Source organism: Mirounga leonina, unplaced genomic scaffold (assembly GCF_011800145.1).
Source record: "Mirounga leonina isolate KUSES-001 unplaced genomic scaffold, KU_Mleo_1.0 Mir_165, whole genome shotgun sequence".
In the NCBI taxonomy this organism is placed as follows: domain Eukaryota; kingdom Metazoa; phylum Chordata; class Mammalia; order Carnivora; family Phocidae; genus Mirounga; species Mirounga leonina.
The window spans coordinates 10,970,707-10,988,457 of NW_023270415.1; the positions used below are offsets into that span (position 1 = coordinate 10,970,707).

A 17,751-nucleotide genomic window follows, 5' to 3' on the forward strand; every position below is an offset into this window, starting at 1 on the left:
ATCGTGCAAGGGAAGTGTCCAAGCTTGGACCTGGACCACAGTAAACCTGAATACATTTAGCCAATAACATACCTCTTTTAGGCTTTACAACCTAATATGTATTTGAAGTTTTACAATCACATGGTCTCTGTTGCAACTACTCAGCCCTGCAATGACTTTGCAAGAACAGCCTGAGAAGCGAACACAAATGCGCTGGCTCGTGTCCCCATAAAGCTTCACTCGTGGCTGTGGAAATCTGAATTTCAGGTAATTTTCGTGTGTCATGAAATACTCTTTTGATTTTCTCACAATCCTTTAAAGATGTGAAAACCATTCTTAGCTTTCAATCCATAAAAAAACACAGGTGGAGAGGGACTTTTGGCCCACAGTCGTATCAATCGCCCACCCCGGCTCTACAAGAATAAAGATGCGGAAAGGTGTATAGACCCATCCACCACGCTGTAGAATGTTAGGGAACCACAATTAGAAATCTAGTTGAAAACAATTTGCTATAAAACAGAATTTTGTTCATCTTGCACCATATCTAAATAAGTTCAATTTTCTTAATATATAAAATAACCTACATAAGAGATAATGCCACGGTAATATTAAATAGCAAGATTAAAAATCTTCAATGACTTGTATGAAGTATGGAGGAGATTTTTAAGTGAATGAATATTTTATTTTTTCTAAGAGATGAATAATGGACAAAATTGTTTCAGCTTGTCACTAGGTGAATGTTTTAAACATTCTGAAGACTTGGACGCCTGGGTGGCTCAGTCAGTTAAGCGACTGCCTTCGGCTCAGGTCATGATCCTGGAGTCCCTGGATCGAGTCCCGCATCGGGCTCCCTGCTCAGCGGGGAGTTTGCTTCTCCCTCTGCCCCTCCCCCCTCTCATGTGCTCTCTCTCTCTCTCTCTCTCTCATTCTGTCTCAAATAAATAAATAAAATCTTTAAAAACAAACAAACAAAAAAAAACATTCTGAAGACTTAAGAACTTAGAATTACATACTTTTATTTCTGAAAGGTGAATCCTTTCAAAATTATCAAATGTTACAATATTTTCTTAGTATTTGTATACAAGAAAAAAGGGAAATATAATTTACATATAAATACATACATAAGGGGCGCTTGGGTGGCTCAGTCAACAGTCAGACTCTTGATTTCGGCTCAGGTCACAATCTCAGGGTCATGAGATCAAGCCCCGCATCAGGCTCCGAGCCGGGTGTGGAGTCTGCTTGGGCCCTCTCCTCTGCCCCTCCTCCCCACTCCCCATGCGTGCTCGTGCTCTCTCTCTCTCAAAAGAATATATACATACAGAAATATCAATGAAAATAGTATAGCTGATAACTCCAATGTTTAAAATATTTTACCAAAGCACTGTTGCGTATAGTCGTTAAACACTACTATCTAGCCTTCAATGATTCTTCCTTCAACTACAAGTCATTTAAAGATAAAAAGTATTTAAATAAAATACAATGTCTAGCTACATTTCATGAACTCTTTGTATGTTTCATGTGCTTTTAAATGGTCATTTTCATCGTTTTCATTTTAAAAGATATCACGGGAGAGCTACATTCTCTTCATTGATGCATGGTTAATAGTGCCAGAAAAACTGCCTTCTCTGAAAAAAATCCCCACTTTAATATGGAATCTAATGAAAATATAGATAAGATTGTCGAAACCTGACATAGACATCAGAGTTTCCAGCAAAAATACATTAAAGCATAAAGAGAAAATATTAAAACCATCTTCAGTGTTTTCAGGACATCGAGGCCATCATTTTAAAAGCCCTAAATACTGCCTCTAGGGAAAGCTGAAAAACATTTTCTTTTGATTAAAGAGCATGATAAAGTCACTTAACATGTCTTTTATAATATACATCTACATTTGACTGTGGTGGGGAGCATATCGGGTGTGCTTGTGCTAATACCACATTCCCATGTGGTAAGACAGTCACGGACTTCTGGCTGTGCCTACCCACTCCTTTTCCTTTAAAAGGGCTCATAATGCTCTAAACTTCCTGCCTTCTTTAGAGACACATGAAACTGTCACAGGTCCTGGACAATAAAAGCGTTGTTATAAAAAAGAAAAAAAGGTATCCCATATCTAGTCAAAGAATCATGTGGTTTCACTAAAACGTGAATTTGTACCTTTTTTCATAATTATTGGGTGGTTTTTATAAAAATAAAGCTGTTTCCTTAAGGGGGAGAAAAACTTTTGCCAATCAGAATATCTTCATTCTGGGGGGGGGGGAAAAGACTTTTTCCTCTGAAAATAATGAACTTCAGTGCCTGGCTGGATGAAAATTCACTGACTTATTCAAATGAAAACAAATTATTGTGCCCCTAGAAATGAGGTTTTTTTTCACTAGCACGGTCTGAGATAGCATCTGGAAACGGTCATCAAAATGTTAAGATTCAAAAGCAAGCATCTGTGTACAGAGTTGGACCCCGCTGACTTAGTGCCCCTACCAACAAAGATGACCGTCCAAAGGGACAGATACATGATGGCAGTCTGCAGGCTGGTAACATCATCTCATGTCCTCTGCTTCCAACTATATGTTCACAAATGTTTGAATTTATATTTAAACTCAATATCATTTAATGGTGGTAAAATGCCCAAGCCTGCACGGGACTGGTCCAAAGGGGGACATTTAACCTGGCTCTCCACAAGCTCCAGTTCAAAATAGGAAAGCATCAGAATCAAAAACTGCTTGATTTCCTGGACAGCAAATATTCTCCCTGGACATATTGTCGCTCCTGACCCAAAGGGCATGTAGTAATACTTTAACTTGATTCCATTACTATAGAAGGTGGTCTTTGTCTTCCCATTTTCATCAAGATATCGATCGTATTTAAAGGTCTGCAATAAAAATACAAAAAAACAGAACTGTAAGATAGTTTTAAAGGAATTTATCGGTTTCTTGACCTGGACGCTCCAAAGAATAATTTTCTTTTTTAATCCAATCTATTGGTAATTTAGCAAATTCCCCCAACTTAACTCAGAAATTAATAAGGAATAGGAGTTTAACAAGAACTGATGGGAACAGAAAAAGCTTTATAATACCTTCCATTCTGCCTGGGTGACTAGTTCCTCCATTAGGCAGAACAAGAAGGAAGAGTTCAAATTAGAAACTAAAAGAACCAGTATATTAGCCTCATTTCCTGGATTTGGGAGCAGGCAATTGTTAAGGAAAAAGAAAGGCAGCAGCTTTATTATAATGATTGCAAACATAATCTAGCAGAGATGATGTGATGATAGGTTATCAGGAATTTTAAAATTCAGGCCATCATCCAGGTCTTCCAAAATATATGAATATTGGACATAATTTAGAAGACAATCCCTATGGCTTCAATGGTTAAGTCAATTCTTATTTTTTTAAAGATTTATTTATTAAAAAGAGAGAGAGAGCACCTTTTGGGGGGGGGGGCAGAGGGAGAGGGAGAGACATAATCTTAAGCAGACTCCTGGCCAAGCACAGAGCCCAACACATGGGGCTCGATCTCATGACCCATGAGATCATGACCTGAGTCCAACGTTTAACCGACAAAGCCAACCATGTGCCCTGGTAAATTTCCTCTTTATTTCCATCTGGGTAGACATCACCTGGATATTGAATTTTGATGAACAGTCACTTACCAAAGGGTCTGGGTAGATTTCTGGATCAAAATGCATTAACTGCGGGTAAAGAGCTATGATGTCATCTTTGCGGATGTTATAGGAACTGTCCTGGAGGTGCAAAGTGAAATCCTCTTTAGCAGTCCGGATGTTCAAAGAGGCACTGGAAAGCCTCAGAGACTCCTTGATGATGCTATCTAAATATTTTTAAAGGAAGAAGCGAGGAGAAGGAGGAAAGCAAGAACAAATCATGTATTTAAAGGCCTCATAATATGAAGTCTGAAATACTGCTAGCAGATTATAGCACAACCTGAACAGACTAGGGGAAGCTGGCCAGATAAAACTTACCCAATTTTTTTTTTCTGTTGCCACTATGCTGTAATCAATGATTCAGTTGTGTCTGAATGTCATTTTTACCTGATAATCTGAGTTTATGATAATCATTTTGTAAGGATATAATCTTGGTTATCAATGGCAACTAGACTTATAATTTTATGGAAAAATAATCTTATTTCCACATGACACTAGACATCTAATACAATTGGAAAAATCAGTAACTCACTTTTATGTGAATTACTCAAATTTTATTACTTCTGAGATTTAATATACTGATATCATTTTCACATAGAAATATTTTTCCAGATGTTTAATGCTGCTTCAGTTCAGTGTTTCCAAGACCCCATTTTTATGATTACACTACCTGATGGTGTGTGATGGTGCCCTACTGTCTGGTAAAGATATAAAGGGACAAAAAAAACCACCCTGCAAATAGCTAAAATATGCAGATCCAATGAGAAGGTCTAGCCTGACCTTCCAGCCTCTATCCTTTTAGCGGTCATGTTTCAGGTGGTCATCATATGATTGTGTGTAAAATCATAACCTGTTAGCCCTTTCTTTTTCAAATGAGAAAAGCAAGTCCCCCCAAAATGCAATGGCATGTCTGGGGTCATCCGTGGTTGGCAGAACCCCCTATGCTTCTTGCCTCATGTCCCTTCCACTAAGACCTGCTGCCCCTAACAACATGCACTGGGTTCTTTCCTCAAGAGAAAATAACAAAAACAAAAAGAAAACTCTTTATCACTATAAAAATAGAGTATTTTTGTATTTCTGCAAACCACAGAGAAGCAAAAATAAGAAATACAAAATAACCTTCAATCCCATCACTCAACCCATGCAACTAATTCTAGTGTCTTGATGGTACTTTTTCCTCCTTTATTTCATGAAAATGAGTAATATGCTCCCATTAATCATAACATCAGTGGTAAGGGGAATATAATAAAGGAGACAGAGTAGGGCAGGGCAGAGAAGCAGTTGAAAAGGTAGGGTCAGGAGTCTCACATTAACACTGTATCTGGTTCCACCATTCCATCCCAGGTATGAACTTAACCTCTCCGTGTCAATTTCCTAATCTGTTCTGTAGAAATTAGTCACCAGTCATAGGATTGCAGTGAGGATCGAACGGGATCACACATATGAAATACTTCGCTTAATGCCTACAGGTAAGTGCATAATAGATATTGGCAATTACTGTTTGTGGAACACAGTAAATGAAATGTAACACAGTAAGCATACCTAGCACTGGCAAGTCATTCAGTTGCATTTGATTCAAACAAATAGGACTGCCGTCAAAGCTGATTTTTTGGCCAGCATTCTCTAGTGTTTTATTCACTTCTTCAGCAGCTGCTTTCATTGCTTCAGGGCTCCTAGCAAAAGTGGAGAAAAGAAGAGATGTACAGAAAATAAATGTTTTCTATACCAAAAGATCTGCAAACAGGAGTTTTCCCCTTCTTTTTACTAGGTGGTCAGGATACCAGAGAAAGTAGGAAAGGGACATTTCCCAATTACTTTTTACTCCATTTTGTAACTGTGTCTAAATCCTTGGATATTAACAAGAATTGTTGCCTTAAAAGGCCTTGCAACACAGAAGTAAAACTTTGGCCATACTTTTATAAATAAATGATTCTAATAAAGATTAAATGGTCAAATTAGTCACGTACTTAACAACTGAGAAGGAATATTGCATGTAAGATTAATAATTATAAAGTATTAGCTAAATTGCAAATGGATGTCAAAATTTACTCTTAAAACCCATACCACGATTTCGGGTAGAACAACAGCTTTCCCATTCTTATATTGTTCTAGCACTTTAACTTGTAAAATGAATGCTAGTGCATTTTAGTGCATGGACATTTACTGGATCCTTAGGACCATGGGGATCTATATAACATGATTGCAGTAAATGAGTCTCAGAAATGTTTGACTGGTAAGTATATGTGTGACTGTCATAAAATAGTTACTAGTACCCTTATGATATTATATTGATGTTGTAACCTTACTGAAAATATATGAACTTATTCTGGATGGAGATCTCTTAAGTAAAAACTTGGGAAGACATTTAACATTTGAGACAGATTAGTATGGGGTTTTTATATCTGAAATTGTTTCTAATTTTTTTGGGGGGGGGGAGAGAGAGAGCGCACGCATGCGTGCGTGGGAGGGTGGGGCAGAGGAAGAACTTGAGCAGGCTTCACGCCCAGGGCAAAGCCTGATGTGACCTCACAACCCTGAGATCATGACCTGAACTGAAACCTAGAGTCAGACACTTAACCGAATAAGCCACCCTAGTGCCCCTAAATATTTTTTATATTAAATACATAAAACTGTCAGCCATCAGTGGAAATTTGGCATTCCCAATGCTACGGTATAGTAATTTTGTGTCCACGTGACACTAAACGCCCAATTTAACCAGAATAATCCAATAAACCATTTGAATGTCAAATTTCTAAAAGACTAACACTTTGGAACACAGTCATGTTAGGTAAAGTATGTTACATGCAATGTTTTTGTTACATACTTTTAAAAGGCAAAATCTAGCCAAAGCCCATCAATAATAATCAGTAGAATTGATCCATAGCTATCATAGTTGGTCCAATAAACAGTAAGACAGAAATTACTAATGGGGTGGAAACAAACTGTCTTTTGCCTTTTTTTTTTTTTAAAGATTTTATTTATTTTTTAGAGAGCGAGCGAGAGAGAAACAGCATGAGAGGGGAGAGGGTCAGAGGGAGAAGCAGGCCCCCCGCCAAGCCGGGAGCCCGATGTGGGACTCGATCCCAGGACCCTGGGATCATGACCTGAGCCAAAGGCAGACGCTTAACCATCCGAGCCACCCAGGCGCCCGGAAACAAACTGTTAATACACAGAGGACTAAGACATAGGCACTGCCCTTTCACTGTCCACAAGTCCGAATCATTAAGTACATTTTTATGATTATGAAGATAGAATTCATCAACTTGAGTAGGCATCATGAGGAAGAGCCTGGGGTTGAACGCAAGGGCTCTGGGCCCAGGTGGCTTGAACTGACCCTATGCAGTGCATTCTTCCCCCTGGAAAGGTCTCTGCTTCTGCAGGAGGAGTGTGCCAGGCACGGCTGCTTATGGTTTTGTGAGGATTGGATGAACTGATACATGTTAAACACTTACAAAGTAAATGTCACATTCTTGACTGATAGCATGAGAAATTACCATGACTCTTTTTTTTTTTTTTAGTTAAAATAGTAGCTTTTCTGCTTTCAATTAAAATAAAGAAATAAATTGATAAATTGCTAGTTACCTAATCATTTGAAATAAGCTCCAGAAAGTCGCCGGGATGGTGTTTGCTTGTGACGCCCAGAGGATAGCGAGGTGTGTCTTAGCCTTATCCATGTCGTCTAAGGTGGAAAACATGTCATTCAGAAACCTGACCAGTTCCGAGATGCGGTCTCTCTTTCCGAGGTTCTCATGCCTCAAGCCCTCTGCCAGTTTTTCCCTAGCATGGTGTGCGGTCTTGAACACATGAATGGGGAGGCCTGCTACCAGAGCCGGAAAGATTTTGTCAAATTCCTTGAAGTGGTCAAGGTTATTCAGAATGAGTCCTTTTTGTGCGTCTTGCCCCGTAAGATCTTTGCCAAAGAGAGTTAAATACCCAGCTTCAAACATCACTCGGTAGCAGAAGGAATACATCCCTTCCGTCACCCAGGCAGGCGTCTTTGATTTAGATACCAGCGGACGTCTCATGACAAGTTGGAGGTTCTCCATCATGGCTTCTGTGAGGGAATTCAAGGCATCGCCCTGCAGGGTTTTGATGAAAGTTTTACTTATATTATCAGTGGTGTTTCCATCACTCAGGTCAATGCTTCTGTGCCCAAATGCCTGCCAATAAATGAAATGTGTGAAAAAAGAGATTAAACCTGATGCAGTGCTAGGAAATGGCTGAAAAACAGATTAGATACTTCCATAATTCTCTCCTTGTTAAAAACAGGGCAGGAGGGAAATTGGCCTTTGTACATACAATTTCATAGCACTTTCCAAAAAAATGGTCAAATCCTACCCTTCCTGGAAGGCCAAGTTGAAATTCCAGCTCTTCAGTGAAACTTCCCGCAACCATGAAAGTTGTCCATTTCTTACTTTTCTTATGCTACTGAATCTATTGGCATGTTAATTTGGTATTAATCCATATTTGTCTTAGTCATCAGTTCTCTGCTACATTTATTGTAGATGTACTTCAACCAGACTTTAGTCTACTTAGAGCTGAGACCGTGTCTAATATTTCCTTGCAGAGACTCACTAAATATTGGCTAGTTGCTGTCTCTCTCAAAGAACCTCTCAGATTATTGCTAAGCGATGCCCAAATATCTGATCAGTTGCTTGACAAAATTTAAAAATTGTGTGGCAAAAGTGTGGTAAAACAATTGTTTAGTGCTAAGTTTCCGCCACATGTGCTCTGGGAGTTATGTAGATGTGGTTGACATGAAGGAGTTTGTACCTATCTTACTGATACAGTGCCATCTGGCTCAATAAAATATTTCATTTTTATTTCACTCTAGGTGGTTAAGAAATGACAAATCTATACCTATTTTGACTTTTGAAACAATTATTACCAAGAGGTTCTGTCTAATTGGATTCATTATATTTCTAAGAATCTCCATGGAAGGATAACTCTCTTCAACATGTCTATTTCTAAGTCTAAGTACATCAAAAGGCTAAGTAGACTGACATACAAAAAGTAGAAAAAAGCCGAATGCTGTATAAATGGGAAACTGGTTACCTTTGCAGAAGTAGTGAAGTGAAACTTTTTCCAATCCAAGTATTTCCCATGGCACAACACCTTCTGGTATGACAAGGGATTTGTGATGAAGTGGACATAGTTTCCCATCAATCTGCAGGTGAAAACGTGACCATGTTTCCTTTGATTTGCTCTCAGGAACTCAAGAGGATTGGCACCAAATTTCAGAGCACATCCCAGGTATGGAATCAACCCATTCTCCAGAGGTGGTTCACCCATTTGTCTGTAAGACACAAACATATGATAAGTATGGGAAATTACACATTGTTTTTATTTACACCTGATTTAAACTTTTACTACTGACTTCAAACTTCAGAACTCTACAGTTATAGATAGTTCCTTTGTTGAAGGGGCCTGCTCTTTTACTAAAATAATGGGTTTTATTAACCTAGTAACATGATATGTTGGTAAAAATGATTGCTAAATCCATCCATCCATCCATCCATCCATCCATCCATCCATCCATCCATCCATTCCACAAACACTTATTGAATGTCTACTATGTGATAGTCCCTTTTTCCAATGATGAGGATAAAAGGATCAACAAAGCCAACAAGATTCTTCCTCTCAGTACAGAGGAAACTATACTCTAGTGTTTATATTTCTCCTAAACATCATCTGCCTGAGTCTCTCAAAATGTTTTATATGATTGTTTTCTTTAAAGATATAAAATACTGAATTGCAGAGAGGATGGCAAAATTGAAGTTTTCAAAATCTTCATAGTTTAAAGACATTATTATTCTATAATGATTGTTGAAGACAATTTGAGAAATTAGCTTATTATAAAATGAAATTAAGTAAGATAAGTATTGATAGGATCACCAATTGTAACTCAACACTCATGGTATTTGTTGTCTCTTTTTAATTGAAGTATAGTTGAAACAGTCTTGCATGCTATTTATTTTTTTTAAGATTTTATTTATTTATTTGAGAAAGAGAGAGAACACAAGCAGGGAGGAGGGGCAGAGGGAGAGGGAGAAGCAGGCTCCCTGATGAGCAGGGATTCTTGACCTGAGCCAAATGCAGATACTTAACCGACTGAGCCACCCAGGCACCCCTCTTTCATGCTATTTTAAGTGTTTTTATTAAATACTATAAACATTAATTTTCCAACATAAACTCCTATCCCTCTTGACAGAACTACTTAGCATAAAATAATTATGTTCATTTTATGAGTTCAAAGATAAGTAAGGCTAACAACTAAAACTAGAAATTATCGGGCCTGAATTAAAATACCATAAAGCGCACACACACACACAAACAATTTGTAAACGAGACAGCACATAGCAATCTACATAGCTGAAGATATGCTGTGGGTAATTCTATCTTTTGGAGATTGACATAACAGAATGCTTACATAGCCCTCCCCCAAATACTCTTTGAGCCAATCAGAAGGTAAATAAAAACGGCTATGTATGTGACCCTATTTGTATTTCTTGTCTTCTTGAAGCCATTATGAATAAATGACACATAAATAAAAGTGATATTACCTAAATTTAGCAGTTGCCCGATTTACCATGGTTTATTATCATTAATGAGAAGAAGATAATAGAATGACCAATGCAGGCTCTGTGCTCTTGTCCAGACCTAGGCTGAGTCTATCCAGCGCACAAGAACTAGCTGAGAAGAGAACATTCATTTAGTCAGAGCATCTATTTAATCCTCATGCTAGAAAGAAACCTTTTCCAATACAGATCCCACTTACCACTTGTATCCTTACTAATCCAGACTTCATCTTTATATACACCCAGAAACATACACAGAGACCTTATAAACTTTTTGTCACTTATGTTTAACAAGTGTGTACATTTTTGCATGATCATGGGTATGTCAGTACTAAAAGGGAAAGACTGCCATTCAATCTTTTATTAGATGTAATATGATACCACTTCAAATTTGTAAATTATATCTTAAATCTAAAGTTTTTTAGTTAAAAAAAGAAGAAAATGCTAGTGAGTGTAAGTACAGAACACCAAATTTATTATGTAACAACGAAGGTAAAAGAACTTTAAATGAATGAACTAAAACACAGTTAAAGACAAAACTTTCCTTACCTTCTCCTCGTTCCAAGAATAAGCCATAAACAACAGCACGCTGCTACAACAATCCCCCAGATCAAAGATATGGTCATCATCTTGCAAATCTAATGCAAAACTTCTGAAGAGGAGAGTCTCTGATTAGAAAGGTAAGGATGTCACTGAACAGAGACTCCAGCTAGACTTTTATATAAGGCAAGATCCTACACTTGAGTGACCAAAGCAAACAATTAACCATTTGTTCATCCTATTAGAAAAAAAAAAAAATGCCTGGCCTTGAACTAAGTCCACAGGTATCAGAAGAGGTTCCAAAACAATCAGAGACCTGCAATAGTTGATAAGTTGAAGGTCTTTCAAACAGATGCTGACTTAACATTCAGACCTGGTAACAACAGCTAATATTGCAAGTTTAGTATGCTTATAAAAAGGACAAAACAAGGTAGCGGGAGGGGAAGAATGAAGCGGGGGAAATCGGAGGGGTAGATGAACCATGAGCGACGATGGACTCTGAAAAACAAACTGAGGGTTCTAGAGGGGAGGGGGGTGGGAGGATGGGTTAGCCTGGTGGTGGGTATTGAGGAGGGCACATTCTGCATGGAGCACTGGGTGTTGTGCACAAACAATGAATCATGGAACACTTCATCTAAAACTAATGATGTAATGTATGGGGATTAACATAAGAATAAAAAAAAAGAAAAAAAAAAGAAAAAACATAAACATTTTCAAGATGAACATATCAAATAGTAGTGTAAAATATAATAATCTAAAGAAAAATAAGCATATGTTATCATTAAGCTAGTGGTTGGATCTTGTTACCTTTTGAAGAAGAAATCAATTTAAATGATTAACAAGAGATATGGTGGTCAAGTTCAAAGGAAAGAGAACTGGGTGAAATGTTTCTGCTGCTTCATGTGTCAGTGCTTTTACAAAGTCATAGATATTTTACTATATATAGTAACACGTTATTTACCTACCATTCTCAAGAAAGTATCCCACATAAGTTCATCTTCCAATTAAACAGTTTATTTAAACATCACAATTTTATCAACCATCTTTGTTAATTTAAAATATGTTTATTAATTTTTCTAATTGTTAAAGTAATACAATTTCATTTTGAATCATTTAGGACTAACTGAAACATATCTTGGTAGAAAGGGAAAGTCAATTTATAATTAACCTCCCCTACTACTCCCCACTCAGAGGCAACGACTGTTAACTGTATGGTATGTATCCTTCTAAATTTTATTTCAGTGTACACATATACAAAACTTGAGCACCTATTCTGTGCCAAGAAATCTTCAAAGATATTCTGGTTACAGGTGTTAACAAAATGGACAGATTTCCTACTCTAATGGGGACTCTATTTCAATAGAGAGACAGATATTAAAATATAAGTGTTAATAAAATAAAACATGGTGTAGAAAGTATTGGGGACGAGAGCAGCTTTAGATATGGTATTCAGGGAAGGGCTCTCTGATCTTACAGACCTTGTAAGATCACCAAGGGAGACAATAAAGCCCAGGAAAACAATAGAGTCCAACACCAGGTCACAAAGCACTCCATTTATTGATGTCAGTCAGAGAGTGGGGAAAAGAGGAGATAGATAAGAAAGAACCAGGAAGAAAGCCAAGAGGATATGGTGTCACAAGAAGCAAGAGGAGAATGCACTTGAAGATGAGTGATGAATTGTATCACATGCTACTTTGAGGTCAAGAAAGATGACAAAGAAACCTTGTATTTGACAACATGGATATAGTTGGTGAGTCACACATAAACACATAGAGATGCGTTATATTGGATACTTTTTTTGTTGTTGTTCTATAGCATTAAAAAATGAATGCCACATTATGGACATTTCCTGTGAGAGAGAGAGAGAGATTTTTTACATATATATATATATGTCTCTTCACTTTTAATGTGTGTATAGTCTTCCATTGACTAAATCAGTTAACTGATTCCCTACTGATGGACATTTGGTTTGTTTCCAGATTTGGGCCATAGAATCCATAGAATAATCTCATGCTTTTTTGCCTCCTTAAGCAGAGACCACAAATCTTTTTGTGTTTTGTGATTTATGATCATAATTATTAATATCAATCCTTGTATGGCAGTACATAGATTTCTCAATCGACTTAGGTTTTTTTAGGGCTTTCTGCACATTAAATGTATTTAGAGTGATGTGCCTTTTTGAATAACTCTGTTTTTTCTCTACAACTCTGAAAACTAAACCTTTACAGTCAGGATATGACAGTTAGAGAAAGCACCAACCCAATATCTGAACAATTTAACCCTTTAGAGTCACCTCTCAAACAAACAAATGAAAACAAACAAAACACCTACAGGAAAGGGAGCATGGGACCTCTAAGTATCATTTTGCAACTTCCTGTGAATTTATAATTATGTCAAAATTAAAGATTTTCAAATAGCGCAGGGGAAATACGTTCACAACCCTGGGAAAACTTCCTTAGGTTTTGTTTCAGAACCGTACAAACTCCTTTCAAATACAGCCTGGTTAGTATTTATCTCTATTTTCTTTACCCTGATCTCTTCCTTTAACTCCTTCACTTACTATCCCTCTTCTACACAACGAAAGCCCAGGAAACACACACACAGTTTCCTTCATTTGGCTGAGGGAGAGCTATGGCTTGAATATCAATATTCCTATTTTTTTCTTATTGTATATGGTTTACATGTTCTTTCTGAGGATGTCACTTCCTGCTGCTGTCACATGGCCACAAAGGGCATCCATTACACCCCTAATATGCTGCTTCGAATCTGATGAGTGGGAATGTAGATGCTTGTTACAGTTGTCCAAACTATTAGTAGGCTTCGTGGAAATACCTAAAAGATTTCCTGATGAGACAAGGGTGTAAAGTTTCATGCATGGATTTTAGGACATCTCAGTGTGTTCAGCATGGTGCTTGGAGTATCAGGCATTAAATAAATGCTAGCTGAGTTGGAAAGTCCCTTTCTTGCTTTTTTATTCTCCACTATGTGCCAAAATGTGAAGTTTTGTTTTCTCCTGGCTCCCCTTCTCTCTCTCTCGCCACACTCATATACTCACACTCACTTACACACACATACACACACACTCATACACACCCACACTCACACTGAGCACCTACTCCTTGTGTCAGGTACTGCGTCAACACTGGGGACACAGTGATGCACGAGGCAGCCATGAGCCCTGACCCTGTGGGGCTTCGACTGCAGTGCGGGAAAGAGTAAGTGCCCCGATCCACAAAGAAGGATGTTCTAGTTGCCAGGAGGCTCAGCACGATAACTGAGTTAATCTAAACTCTCTAATCCCTCCATTGCCTGTCAATTTCCTCTTTCTTTGTAGAGAGTAGCATAGAGCACATGCTTCCTGATGTGCAGAGGAAACCCTTGTTCTGAGCCTCAGAGAATATAGGGCCCGAGTCCAAGACCCCTTCAGCACAAACACATGTATACAAAACAAGGATACTCAAACTAGACCAAAAGAAGGTAATAAAGAATAACTAGAACTATCAGCTTCTGTAAACTGATGACACATTTAAGTGGTTTCCATTAAGAAATGCAGTAAATATCGTTTACATAAAACTTGCACATCAGTATGATTGCTTTAAATAAAATGAACTGTGAATGTGACCAAACAATTGAGTCGTACAAGTTGTTTTCCAGAATTTATAAGTCAGACCAGATTGCCTAAACTAATGCAATGCTTTGCATTTTTTCAAGAGCATCTCAGTTCCCATGGACTAAGAATGCACATCAGGTTCCGAATTCACCGGCAAGTCAATGGGAGACCAAAGTAGAATGAGCTGGTGAAATTTTGTTATGATTAATTTGGGGCTTTTACAATAAGCATTTAGGAAATATGTCTATTCACATTTGACCCACATCATCTATTTTTTTTAGAAAATAAAAATCCCAATTATGTTATGGCAGATATAGAGTATCTGATTCTCAAATATGGTTTTGAATCTTAAACACATGGTGTTGAGGTTGTAAATGCCTAGTACATACTCATGTGTCCATTGAACAAATACAATTTCACAAGACTAGAGAATAAGAAGGTGTTGTTAAGTCCTATCTCAGAGAATCACGATCATTTTTACATTAGTTTTGAAGTTTTTACTTTTTAATATTTCTGATATATACTTTCCTACTTGAATAATCAGTTCAGTTGGGCAGGGCAGGTATTTTAACTATTTTAAAGATGAGGAAAGGGGCACCTGGGCCCCTGGATTCTGTCTCTCCCTCCACCTCTCCCCCACTCTCCCTGTGCTCTCTCTCTCTCAAATAAATGAATGGATCTTTAAAAATATATAAATATTAAAAAGAAAGATGAGGAAAGGGATGCCTGGGTGGCTGAGTCTTTAAGCATCTGAGGATTTCAGCTTACGTCATGATCTCGGGGTCATGAGATCGAGCCCCGTGTTGGGCACCATGCTCAGCAGAGAGTCTGCTTGAGATTCTCTCTTTCCCTCTCCCTCTGCCCTTCCCCCCAAGTGAGCACGTTCACACATGCTTGCTCTCTCTCTCTCTAAAATAAGTAAATAAATCATTAAAAAAACAAAATGAGGAAATAGAGGGGGCGAGGGTTTAATGGCTAATGTTGCATAGCTTGAGATAGTTCAAATATTGGTGTGGAAGCTGGAATTAAATCTAGGTTTGCATTCTGACTCTGCCACTGACTAAGTATATACCGTTGAACAAGGTGCTCTCCTCTCCAAGACTTTGCTTTTTTATCTGTAAAATAGGCATGATTATAATGCATGATTCATAATATAGGTGTCAAGGTGAAATAAGGCAATGTGCATAAAATGTTTAGCCCAGGGCTTGACACAATCTGTGCCCCAAAATGTTTGTTGTAATTATTAAGTGGCAAATCCAGGGCAACCCCAGATTCTTCTGAATTGAAGCTCAGCATTCCTCCCTTACAGCTCAGAACCTCACAAGAAGTTCAATGCAACCAGAGGGCACCTGACTACACATTTAGGAAAGAGTAAGTGCGCCACCTACATATTCAGATATAAAGTTAACTCATCAAACATGTTTCGTTCACTGATATGTAGAAGGTGCTATTAAGTAAGGAGGGAGAGATGAACAGGTTATTTAGCAAATACTTATTTCATGCATTCATTCAAATTAACTTAGCACCTACTTTGTTGCAAGGCACTTGTTAGGTGCTGAAGATAACAGAAGTAGATAAGACAGACAAAGTCTCTGGCCTCAAGGGGACATGGCCAATCAACAGGAGAACAAAGCCAATGTTTGATTTCTGATAAAGAAAGCATTGTTTCCATTACCAGAGAAGGTCAGGCAATACCTTAGTGTTTTGTGCCAAGATTTTCACAGGCTTGCCTCATTTGATCCACTTGGCAGTACTATGAGATGGACACTGTTGTCTCCCTTTGTAGATGACTCGATGCTGTGAAGCTCTGTCCCCACACCCCCTTGCAACCCCTGCTCTGCTGCACTGTGTCACAGGGAGAAGTCTTTTTTCTTAAGTTAAAGGCAGGCCTGAGGATCTAGAATCAAAGAAGGCTAAGTGGCTGCCTTGCTTTTTTTTCATGGGTCTCACCTTAATCAGAACTTTCTGGAGCTTAGTCCAGGAAGCTCAACTTGACAGTGAAAGAAGAAAAGCAATGGTTCACTGGACTCATTGGGCCCAACCAACCTAGCCAGGAGGGTAAGGGAGCTCAGGAAGAGAGAGAAAGGAGAGTGCAGCCAGAGGAGAGGGAGGGAGCTGAGCCTTTTTCCACTTTTTTCCTCACTTTTTACTTGTTATGAATAGTACTACTATGAGCATTCATGTTCAAGTTTTTGTGTGAACTTATGTTTGAAATTTCCTGGGTATACAGCTACAGTTGGATTTGCTGGGTCATATGGTAGCTCCATATTTAACTTTCTGAACTACCAAACTGGCTTCCAAAATGGCTGCACCATTTTACATTCCCAGCAGGAATGTCTGAGAATTCCAGTATTTCCATGTCTTGGTCAGCACTTACTATTGTCTGTATTTTTTGAGTATAGCCATCCTAGTGGGTATGAAGTAATATTTCATTATGGTTTTGATTTGCATTTCCTAATGATGTTGAGCATCTTTTGATGTGATTATTGGCCTTTATGAATCTTCCTTGGAGAATTCAAATCCTTTGCTCATATATGTTTTGGATATTCTGGATCTCTTACATTTTCATATGAATTTTAGAATCAGGTTGTAAATTTCTGGAAAAGAAATGTAGCTGGGATTTTGATAGGGATTGCATTTACTCTGTAGATCAATTTGGAGAGTATTGTCATCTTAACAATATTAAGTCTTTTGATCCAAGAACATAGGATGTCTTCCCATTTATTTAGGTCCTTAATTTCTTTTGATGATGTTTTGTAGTTTAGTATACAAATCTCACACGTTTCTGTTGTTGTTAAATTTATTCTTATTATTTTGCTCTTATTGGTGCTGTTGTACAGGAGGTTGTTTTCTTAATTTCATTTACAGATTGTTCATTGCTAGTGTATAGAAATAAGCTAATTTGGGAACATTGATTTTGCATTCTATAACTTTGCTGAAATTGTTTATTAGCTTTAAGAAATTTTTTTATCGATTCTTTAGAATTTTCAATATAGAAGATCATGGTTTCTGAAAATAGAGGTAGTTTTCCTTTCAAATATGTATGTCTTTTATTTCTTTTTCTTGCCCAAGTGCCCTGGATATAATTTCCTATACAGTGTTGAATAGGGGTGGCAAGAGCAGATGCCCTTGTCTTGTTCCTTATCTTTGAGGAAAAGCTTTTAGCTTTTCACCATTAAGTATGATGTTAGGTGTGGTTTTTCATATACTTTTTATTGTGTTGAGGCAGTGCCCTATTTCTAGGGTTTTTAAAATGCTTTTATCATGAAAGGGTGTTACACTTTGTTAAATATCTTTTCTGCATCTATTGAGATAATCATGTCATTTTTGTCTTTATTGCATTAATATGGTGTATTTCATTGATTAATGTTCATATGTTGAACCATCCTTGC

General features: G+C 37.7%; 1 protein-coding gene across 1 annotated transcript; it reads right to left on the reverse strand.

The window, feature by feature from the left end:
• Window positions 1–2,254: 2,254 nt before the first annotated feature.
• LOC118014846 (cytochrome P450 7A1) lies at window positions 2,255–11,056 on the reverse strand. The gene is made up of 6 exons (XM_035011199.1): window positions 10,759–11,056; window positions 8,687–8,927; window positions 7,214–7,791; window positions 5,174–5,304; window positions 3,623–3,798; window positions 2,255–2,845 (listed from the first exon to the last, which is right to left on the reverse strand). Exons 1-6 carry the CDS (start codon window positions 10,836–10,838, stop codon window positions 2,546–2,548), a joined length of 1,506 nt encoding a protein of 501 aa, XP_034867090.1. The 5' UTR covers window positions 10,839–11,056; the 3' UTR covers window positions 2,255–2,545.
• Between the last annotated feature and the right edge of the window lie 6,695 nt (window positions 11,057–17,751).

What these genes read in the sequence shown, in the direction of transcription:
- LOC118014846 (XM_035011199.1), bottom strand. Translation starts at nt 10,838, where the DNA reads ATGATGACCATATCTTTGATCTGGGGGATTGTTGTAGCAGCGTGCTGT. An exon ending in ACTTCACTACTTCTGCAAAG is followed by an intron (nt 7,792 to 8,686) that starts GTAACCAGTTTC and finishes ATTTATTGGCAG; the next exon opens with GCATTTGGGCACAGAAGCAT. An exon ending in AAATCTACCCAGACCCTTTG is followed by an intron (nt 2,846 to 3,622) that starts GTAAGTGACTGT and finishes TTTTTATTGCAG; the next exon opens with ACCTTTAAATACGATCGATA.